At 47.4% G+C, this 9,637-nt stretch overlaps 1 protein-coding gene across 1 annotated transcript; it reads left to right on the top strand.

Moving 5' to 3' along the window:
* The first annotated feature begins 2,043 nt into the window (after positions 1 to 2,043).
* Positions 2,044 to 9,419, top strand: ZMAT2 (zinc finger matrin-type 2). The gene is made up of 6 exons (XM_019620338.2): positions 2,044 to 2,085; positions 2,491 to 2,584; positions 3,150 to 3,273; positions 4,591 to 4,664; positions 6,944 to 7,089; positions 8,597 to 9,419. Exons 1-6 carry the CDS (start codon positions 2,044 to 2,046, stop codon positions 8,738 to 8,740), a joined length of 624 nt encoding a protein of 207 aa, XP_019475883.2. The 3' UTR covers positions 8,741 to 9,419.
* The last annotated feature ends 218 nt before the right edge of the window (positions 9,420 to 9,637 follow it).

The raw sequence follows: 9,637 nt of genomic DNA, 5'->3' as shown, positions 1-9,637 counted from the left end.
GTTCGGAGTGGCCGCGGCGGGGCCCTTCGCCTCCGCTGCTCCGCGTGCGGCCGGGGGACGTTCGGGAACCCCAAGAGGTTGAAGGGAGCGGTGAGACCGACCCCCGTCTTCTCTTCTCGGGGCCCGGCCTGCCTCGCGAGCAGCCCTTCTGCTGGAGGATCGGACCCGCCCGGCGGTGTGCGGGCAGCCCCTCCCCGCTGTCCCGTCCCGCCCTGCTGCTTTCCAGCCCCTCTGGGCGGTGGATGAGGGCCTGTCCTGCTGTGTGCTGAGGTGTCTGCCTGCTGCCTCTCTGCTTTGCTCCTGTGTGAGCAACGTGGTTGCTTTGTGGGACTGTTTGGGTGGTGTGGCGGGGCAGTGAGGTCTTGCTGCCTTTGTGGACCTGCGGGATTTGGTGTTGGGAATAGGCTGATTGAGGCAAATAGTGCTGGTGTGACCTGACTGGAGAGCCACGCTGGTTCAAACAGCTCCTCTAATACCCAGAATGGGTCAGCACTGCAGGGCTGTGTTCTGCTGCTTCCTTGCTAAATCTTTTGTTTGCTTGAAGCCACTTGCTGAAAGCAAGCAATGCTGGGAGAGCAGATGGAGCAGAATGCTTGCCGAGGAATGAGGAGCTGATGTTTTGTTTTCAACTGCTTGAGGTTATGACCCTGTTACTTCAAGCTGGGGCAGAGACTCCTGTGTCATTGCATGGGCTTTGATACCAATCAGTCATTTGATGCCAACATCCACAGCAAACACGAGGCTGTGGGGCAGTTTTGTTTTTCAGTCATTACTTACTTGGGAAATACTCTGTTAGGAGAAGAGGTTGGCGTTGCAGCAATCCTTGCCTCTATCAGGACAATTAAGAAAAAAAGTTCTTTGGATAACTTCTATCCAAGATCTTGTCAGAGATCTCCAGCTCACAGCTGGGTTTGCTTTCTTTCATTGCGCTGGCACTGGGGAGATGGTAAAAGATCCACGAACAGCAATTTCCCTTTTATTACAACAGGAGAGTAGAGCAGCAAGTCAGTTGTCTCCTCTCGGGGCTCTGAGAGGCTATGATTTGTGATAATGTGCTGCTATGCAGGAGAACCTAGGTTTTGGAAAATACCCCAAAACATTAATTTGCACTCTGTGATATTTTCTTGTCTTTTGCTCAGGGTGGTTAATAAAACCTGTTATGACATGCTTAAAGTGCTTTAGAAGCTCTGGGAATAAATGAGAATTTTTCTACACTTCCCTAAGGTACTTTCGTTCTTATCAGTAGTTGTTCACTCCATTTGAAGGATTGCCAGAGGAGAAACCATTAAATGACTGCTGCTGCTGCTGCTATAGCTTCAAATGGGATTTATTTTCTTTGGATTGTGATTGGGTTCTTGATTTGGCTGAGCAGAGAGGTGGTGGGTGGGTGTGGGTCCTCTTTTCCCGGAGGTGTTTTAAAATACATCCATACTTTTTTCTTTTTAATATGAAACTGAGAGCCTCTCACTGCCGTTCCAAGTGAAATGCAGCTTTCTAGCTGTGTGGGAGTTATCTTCTTAAGAGGGTAGAGAAGTGTGTGAGCTGTAAGCTCTGACCATTGCTAGGTGTGGTGGCTGTGGCCCTCGCTGCCTGCTGGGCAGTCACTGGGGAGGTGCTGTGCCAGGTTGGTGTGTAAATAGAAAAAGGCATTCTTGGCAAGTCACTTCTGCCCTCAGCAGTGGTGTCTGTTCTTCTGGGTGTGGGGGATTTTTACCCTAGTCGTCTTATTGACCTGGTGCCGGCTGTACCTGAATTCTGCCTCTCTTCACACAGTTTACCCTGTCATTCCCAGTTTAAAGTGCTTCCAGAGGCTGATGGAGGGCCAGGCTGCCTTCAGGATGTTACTTCTCTTCCGTGATTGACTTAAATGGGGAGAGGGGTAGCTCGCTGTGTGTTTCATAGTAACCTTTCCTAATATTTCCATGTCCCACTTTGACTTCTGGCATGTTCAGAGATTTTTCTCTTCTGCTCCCGTGCATGTCTCAGTTTAAAAACTCAAACTGGTTCTTGTGATTCAGTAGAAAATTCAGTACTTTGGTTCCCATGACAGGTAAATGTATTGCTGATATCTTTGAGAGCAGGGAGGTACATCCTTCTTCTGTACTTCTGCATCTTCCTGTCTTCCTCGTCTGGTATTTGTAACTGAGATTTAACCTTTGGAAGAAGTTTAAATAATCTGCTAACGACTGTCTTGTGTTCATCAGGTGGTGCCTATGCAGTTTTGGGTCTAACAGTTTCAGTGCCGTTTGTGCCTGTTTTTCAAAAGGAGGGGCTGGGTGATCATCTTGGGAACTATTAAAATAAATTCAAGTGCTCAGTGTTATCCTGTTAGTCCCTGGATATGAAAACAAAGGACACGGGAATGTAGTGCAGCGCCCCTAAGTCACTGCAGTGGCCTTACAGGGCAAACAACTCCACGTCTTTCCTCAGCCTCCCCTTAGAGCTAATCAGACTGTACTAAAATGTTAATGCACTTTGTTTCTTCCTCAGACTAAGAACTTGGACTTCCGCCGAAAGTGGGACAAGGATGAATATGAGAAACTTGCAGAGAAGCGGCTCACGGAGGAGAGAGAAAAGAAAGATGGTGAGTAGTGTAGTGTACTGACTGCAGGCAAGCTGTGCTCTTTTGGCAGTGAGTCACCCAAACCCTCTTGGGAGGGAGAGAGCAGCTAGAAATGAAATCCCAAAGGGAAATAGAAGCAATTCAAGGCTGGTTTGCTCCAATCCTTTTTTTCTTTGCTAGCCACTGATTTTTTTTAATTTTTTTTTCCCTTGACAAAAATAATTACTGAAAATCTCTGTCTCTGTTGGCCTATTCTTTGTGGAGGGAGAGGAACAATCAGCCCCTGCAAACGGGAAGATCTCAAGAGGATGACCCAAGTCAGAGCTGGAGATACTTCACAGATCTGCCTGTTCTTCTAACAGTCTTAATTTTAGCTTTTTAATGAGGTGGTGTCCTTTACTGACCTCAAAAACAAAGCAAAAACCAAGCAAACAACAAAGCGAACAAAAACTCGAGTGCAATTTCTGCACAAATCACATAGTTCGTGGGTTTCTGGCAGACTCCTCTTTGTCAAGGGCAGCATGAAATCCAGCAGGGCAAGCTTGATCTTTTTGCTAGATGCCTGACACTTTTGCTTATGTTCTAGGCAAACCAGCTCAGCCCGTCAAAAGGGAACTTCTGCGGCACCGAGACTACAAAGTGGACCTGGAATCAAAGCTGGGGAAAACCATTGTCATTACCAAAACTACCCCTCAGTCAGAGATGGGAGGGTAAGTCCTGCCCTTTTTGTTGGAATCTGAGTTGTGTTGATAACGCTAGGGTCTGTGATAAAGCAGTGAGCCCTTACAGAGTGCTGGTGGGTATTTTCCCCCTGTGTTTGAGCCTGGTGAGATAGTACTGCACTGCATTATACCTAAACCGTGTCTTCAGCATAATGTGTGGAAGAGACACAGCAAACTGAGCCACTTCCAGTCTTATGGTTTGAGATCAGTGTTGCTTTGCCCTCTTGTAGGAACAGCTGAGGTAGATCTCTGCTTCTCACTTGGGTTTTGTTAGTCAGGAAACCTGCCTGCAATGAGGCATGATCAGCACAGGAAGTGGGAGAAAGAGAGATCCTGATAGCAGCTCCTAGGAGTGGCATCTGGTTGCTGTTTGTTTGGATCATAGAACCGTGGAATCATTTCAGTTGCAGGGGACCTTTAAAGGTTACCTTGTCCTACTCCCCTGCAAAAAATAGGGACATGTTTGGACAAAGGCTGAAAGGGTTCTTAGCTTACCCTAAGCCATCCAGATGCTGAAGAGCCTGCATTAAGTTTGTGCCATATTAAGAGTACGCCTGTTGGTGCCTCACAATCGTAGCCTAGTAGTCAGTAGTGCCAGGGAGAGCCCTGAACAGCAGCCAGGGGTAGAAATGCCAGCTATGCCAAAGCTGTTAAGATGGGTGGAAAGCAGGGAGCTGCTTCTGCAAGGTGATAGGTGTGAGAAGACTTGCCTTGCAGCTGGGTGAGAGCCTACAGCAGGCTGCAGTGAGAGTCCAAGGGGAATCCTGGGCTGTGTGGCCAGTCCTGCTGTGGAGGAGGGCAGCTGGGCATTGGGATGTTGCAGAGACCATTCCACCTTGTTATTTGCAAGTGGAAGGGCAAGAAGCCATGGCCATCATTAATACGAGTCAGCCCTTTTTGGTTTATGTCATCTCTTGGAGTGGCATCAACAATCAGGGCTGGTAACTGCAGCGTTGGCTTAGGTTAGACCTCTGTCAGTCTGGAGTATGGCCTTGCATGTCTTTTCCCTGAAGTAACTTCCTTCTCAGCCTGGATAGAGTTGTGTCCTAAACAAAGGCCTGATCTGTCAGGGTATCTGAGACCGGATGATGCAATTGCTGGGATTGTATTTGTTTCAGTTGCTTCAATGAGGACTTGGGTGTTGTGGCACTGGATTGGTTTGAATTCAGCCCAGATCAGCAGTCTGAGTTAGAACCAGGAGGTCCAAATAACATGGAGATTTTGCATTTTAGGTCATTTCAAATGGTGAGGTTTATCTCATGCTTTGGAGTTAATGTTGGTTTTTTTCTCCCTCTCTCCTGCTAGGTATTACTGTAATGTATGTGACTGCGTGGTGAAAGACTCCATTAACTTCTTGGATCACATCAATGGCAAAAAACGTAAGGACAATTATTCTGCAGTGTTGGAGTGCTGGTGCAACTCTGTAGGCTGTTCCCTTCATACATCACCAGTTTCTGAGTGCTGAACATTTACACATAGATCAAAATGTGCTTTAGTGATTGGGATTTAGGCAGAGTTTACTTTTTAGAGCTGTGGAGATGTTGTCTTTATCTCATGGCAACTTCTCCAGGCTGATGGACCGTTTGTGTGGAATAAACCCAGAAGAAATAGTGAGTCTGGTTAGATAGAATTATTTTTTCCACTCAGAGCATCTGCACTGCATGAAGTTCAGGTCAGCAAATCCTGATGTCTCCTCTGAAAATATGGAGAGAGATTTTTTTTTTTTAATAGCATTGAAACTTAAATCAATTCTTAGATAAGGGAAAAGTATGGACCTTTCACCAATCTAAGAATATCTTTGACTAGCCTATTTTTGGATCATAAGCTTCTTTTTTGTAGAATGTGAGTGTGAAGCTCAGGACCAGCTGGTCTCTGCGGTTTGCTGAAGTGAGGCAGAATCAGAAGTGGGAAGGGATGACCCCCAAGATGCTGTGTGATGCAACTTGTGTTGCTGTCCTGTGCAGCTGTCCAGATGTGATCACACAAAGATAGGCTTCCCAGAGTGCATGTATATATATACACATGGTAAAAGCCACACAGATTCATGTTTCTTCCCTGTTGTTGGGATCATGCAGGTAACTTAGCCAAAGAGAACTGGGAATTCTTTTCTCTTGCCTGTTTCTCTGCTGTATTTTACTTGAATAAGAGGCCAGTGTGGAATGCAGTCAAAACAGGACTTCACTGAATTGACCCCCATCTCATGAGGCAGTATTACTTCTACTTGGCACGTTCAGGGAGTGGGGAAAGTAGAGAAGGTAAAGGAGCAAAAGGATACAATGGCACGCTCTTGGCATGCTGTTCTGCTCCTAAAGGTGATTTTGATTCTCTGTGTAAGTCAACAAATGACTCTTTTTCAAAAAGATGGTGATGTATGTGATGCTGACCTGTCCAACCTTTTATACAGAGGAATACTCAGCTCTCCTTTCTTTAGTGGGAGTCTGCTCCTTGGTGTTGGAACCTTTTAGAAACGGGGGGGGGGGGGGATGTAAAGAAGAACTGAGGGCTAACTTTCTGTAGCTTGAGGCTGGAAATCCATTGCACTGAGGCCATACGCTTTTATGGGAGTGGGAGGATGACAAAGAAGCACTTTGTCTGACAATGAAAGATCTGCAGTAAGTCTGTTTGAGAGAATCTGGAAGCCTGGCGTGTCTTTGTGCAAGGTCCTGAGATGAAGGCTTGGGCTCTGATTGGAACGTGGCATAGGTCTTTGGTACAGTGTGAGTAAATCTGGGAGCAGTGGGATCCAGCAATGAAGTGACTGAAATCTGATTGTTCTACCAGCACTCTTGCTAGTTCGTGGTGCACAGTTTGAGCTTTCTAGTGCTGCTGCAGGCCTGGGACAGATCTGTGCATCGACAGGCTGCTTGGATCCACCAGGCAGTGTGGGCTGGAGATGTAGCTGGGGGTGACCCTTTCCCACTGGGCTCACTCACTAGTGGGAATCTGCACTAAAAAGACACTGAATTAAAGGCCTGTCTTAATATTTCATTGCTTTGCTTTAGCTGGAAATGTCCCATGTACTCAGGGTCTCTTACTGCAAGCTGCTTCCTTAGCTTCTCCCGCAGCCAAAGGAAGCCAGCTTGCTAGTTTTATTCTGAACCATTGTTCAGTGCTCCAGTCCTTATTTCCCTGGTCCAAGATAAAAACTTCCAGAAGTATCAGAACACCGACATGGTCAGGAGCTCCCGAGCATGGAACCTGAAAAGGTTGCATCTTCCTCTTTGGTACGAGTAATACAAGGGTCACTCTAGTCACTGACTTGTCTGAGTTCTGGTATACCCTTAAATCCCAACTCATCTCTGACATAAGAAATCCCAGTGCGTGAAGCGTGAACCAAATGAAGGCAGGAAACGTTTGCCTTTCAGGGGAGGAGAGGAAGAGAGCACTGCTGTGTCAGAGCCTCCAGGCTGAATCTGAGTTACCTGGTGTGTCCTTAGGGAAGGATGGAGTTGAGAGGAATCCCTGGTGGCTGGGCACTCTGTGCAGTGTCATGCTGATCTCTGTTGCACAAGAACATGAGGACAAAGCTGCTCCCTGTGCTTTGAGTGGTGGTGGGGTGCTGTGCTGAGATAGCTGAACTGGGAGCAAGGAGGGGTGCTGTGTGCAGACCTTTAAAGGCTAAGGCTGTTGCTGAACATGGCTAGCTGTGTTCCTCCAGACCAGAGAAACCTGGGCATGTCCATGCGGGTGGAGCGCTCCACGCTGGACCAGGTGAAGAAGCGCTTTGAGGTGAACAAGAAGAAGATGGAGGAGAAGCAGAAGGACTATGACTTTGAGGAGAGGATGAAGGAACTCCGCGAGGAGGTGAGCGTGGGCAATAGCTGGCAAAGCAGAACCCCTGAGGAAAGCAGCCCTGGTTCCTTATCCTGTTAGCAGAGATCTTGTACTTGGTGGTGTGGGCTTCTTATCTGCTGCTCAGAGTGGGTCTGTTTACTTGCTGCTTGTTTTCTTAAAAATAATTTCTGTTGTGGTCCCTGGAAATCCTTTTTTCTTCTTTATGCATGATGCTACTTACTTTTGATACTTAAAGTTTCTACTAAGAGTACTGCAGCCCTGACAGTACACCTTCTTTGTGCCCCATTACTTGTATTTGAATTTACGTGCTCTGATAAACAGAGCAGTATACTTGTCCATGGCCTTCATGAGGTGTGCCATGGTTCTGGGGATTGCTGATTCCTTCTCCACGTGGCACATTGCTTTTGTGTGGCCTCCCCAAGTGAAGGAGGGCTTTGTGAGTGGTGTACTGTGCTGTGGGATGTGTGTGGAAGGAATGAAAGGCATCAGATTCCCCTCAAACCTGGGCTTAAGTGCCAGTTCACTGAAATGAAGATCAAGTTTATATCTGAGAAACAACTGACAGAATTCTGACAGTTAAGGAGCTTCTCTGCATGCTTCTCCTTCATCAGCAGTCATAAAAACCAGACGTGCTGCATGTTTGAGTCTCCCTGCTGAAGCTCCCAGCTTTGCTTCACAGTGTGCAAGTCCTAATGTTTGGCAACCCCATGCTCCGTCCTGAAGCAGGCCTTGGTGCTGCTGAGCCTGCTCAGTCTGGGGGAGGCAGGAGACAATGCCTTAGCATGCAGTGGGTAGAAAAGCTGTTGCCAATCTATGCGTGACAACAAAGAAATCATCAGCAGCGGCTTTTGGTGCAGTTTTCTCCAGGGCCTGGCTGTCTTCAATAGCTACAGAGCAGTGGATGGTGATGGGAATGGCAGGATCAGTTGCTAAGTTGGGAGCTGCAGCCATACTTATGTGTCGCCCAGTACCAGCCTGGCACCGTTCCAGGGCTTGTGATCCTTACAGAGCAAAGCATTTTGATTAGTGCAGTGCAAGCTCTTTGATGCCAAAACCCCCAAAGCCACTTAGAGCTCAACTTCTGTTCCAGTGAGCAGCTGTCACTCTGCCACACTGACAGCCAACAGGCAGTGACATTCAGCATCACAGCCACTGTGTGATGGAAATGCCTTTTGCTCTCCGAGCAGCCCCTTCTCACCTTCTCGGTGTTGATTCCAGGTGAAACCTCTGCCATTTGCTTGAAGTGAGAGCTGATGATTTCATGGTGCATCGCTTTGGCTGCGTCCTCTGTGTGCGGCTTCCCTCCTGGGGTGGAAGTGGGTGGTCTGTAGGCAGTGGGAAACCTCCTGGGAGGCTGCAGGCCAAGATTTCTGCTGGCTGTTTTATTTCTTCAGATACAATTTGGGTTATGCTGGTAGGACTTGGATTTTGAGTTTACTGTGCAGTGCCCGGTGTCTTAAAAGCTTACCTAACTCAGGAAGTTCAGATTATTTTGCTGTTCTTTTCCTTGCTGCAGGAGGAAAAGGCCAAAGCCTACAAGAAGGAGAAGCAGAGAGAAAAGAAAAGGAGGGCAGAGGAAGATTTGACTTTTGAAGAGGATGATGAAATGGCAGCTGTGATGGGCTTCTCTGGTTTCGGCTCAACCAAAAAGAATCACTGAGAAGCTCTGGACTCTCTTCTTTGTTGAAGCAGATTGTTTTTACCCAGGGGACTCCGGATAATTCTTTTAAGACTTGACTGAGGACTTGTATGTAAATCTCCCAGTAGAAGTTGGCCAGAGGAGTTGAAAAGCGATTCTGTGCTCTACCTGTGCTGCAGAACAAACTCCACCTGTCTTTAGCTTCCCATCTCCTTCTGTGTCCTAGATCTGGCTGCTCGTCAGTGCTCTTCAGCCTTGTGTATGCAGGGAGACGTTCTGCTGGGTACAGTTTTGTGTCAATAAAGTGCAACAGTTCTGTACAGATGGCATTGTTCAGAATTATTTTAGTTGTCAGCTGGGCATCGTTGTTCTGAGGTCGTGAGGTGCAGAGAGGCGTTCAGTTTCTTTTTGGATCACGTAATTGAAGGAATTGTGCCACGGTGAGCGGTGCTGTTTTGTACAGCCTGAACCTTTTGGCTTGTGCTAAGCAGAGCTGGGGGCTGCATGGAGTCTGGGTTACTGAAATTTTCCAGTGTTTTATCTGTAAGGGATACCTCCCTGGTTTTCTTCGTGTTTTGTGCCATAACTTTGATATCTTTAATCCGGGGGAGAAGCTCCTCCCCGGAGCTGATCTAGGATAGAGCAAATGAAAGAACAGTGTGTGCGATTTGCCCAGAATAAATGGATAGTTTTAATTGGCCCTTTGGTGGGAGTTTGAGTCCTTCTTTGTTTTGAGAGCCGATGTCTCCTGTGGTGCACATAGCTGCTGGTGGCCTTCAGGGGTGCTCCGCAGAGGCGAAGGCAGAGTTTGCCTGTTCTCTCCCTTAGGGGCACTTGCTCAGCTGCCAGCTTTCCCCTCTGCAGGCAGTTACTGCCATTTTTGGGGGTTTTAACGTGGTTCTTCAGATGCATGTGAGA

Source organism: Meleagris gallopavo, chromosome 15 (genome assembly GCF_000146605.3).
Source record: "Meleagris gallopavo isolate NT-WF06-2002-E0010 breed Aviagen turkey brand Nicholas breeding stock chromosome 15, Turkey_5.1, whole genome shotgun sequence".
In the NCBI taxonomy this organism is placed as follows: Eukaryota; Metazoa; Chordata; class Aves; order Galliformes; family Phasianidae; genus Meleagris; species Meleagris gallopavo.
This window is presented reverse-complemented; position numbering and strand designations above follow the sequence as displayed.

What these genes read in the sequence shown, in the direction of transcription:
- ZMAT2 (XM_019620338.2), top strand. Translation starts at nt 2,044, where the DNA reads ATGACAGGTAAATGTATTGCTGATATCTTTGAGAGCAGGGAG. An exon ending in CCTCAGTCAGAGATGGGAGG is followed by an intron (nt 3,274 to 4,590) that starts GTAAGTCCTGCC and finishes CTCTCCTGCTAG; the next exon opens with GTATTACTGTAATGTATGTG. An exon ending in TGAAGGAACTCCGCGAGGAG is followed by an intron (nt 7,090 to 8,596) that starts GTGAGCGTGGGC and finishes TCCTTGCTGCAG; the next exon opens with GAGGAAAAGGCCAAAGCCTA.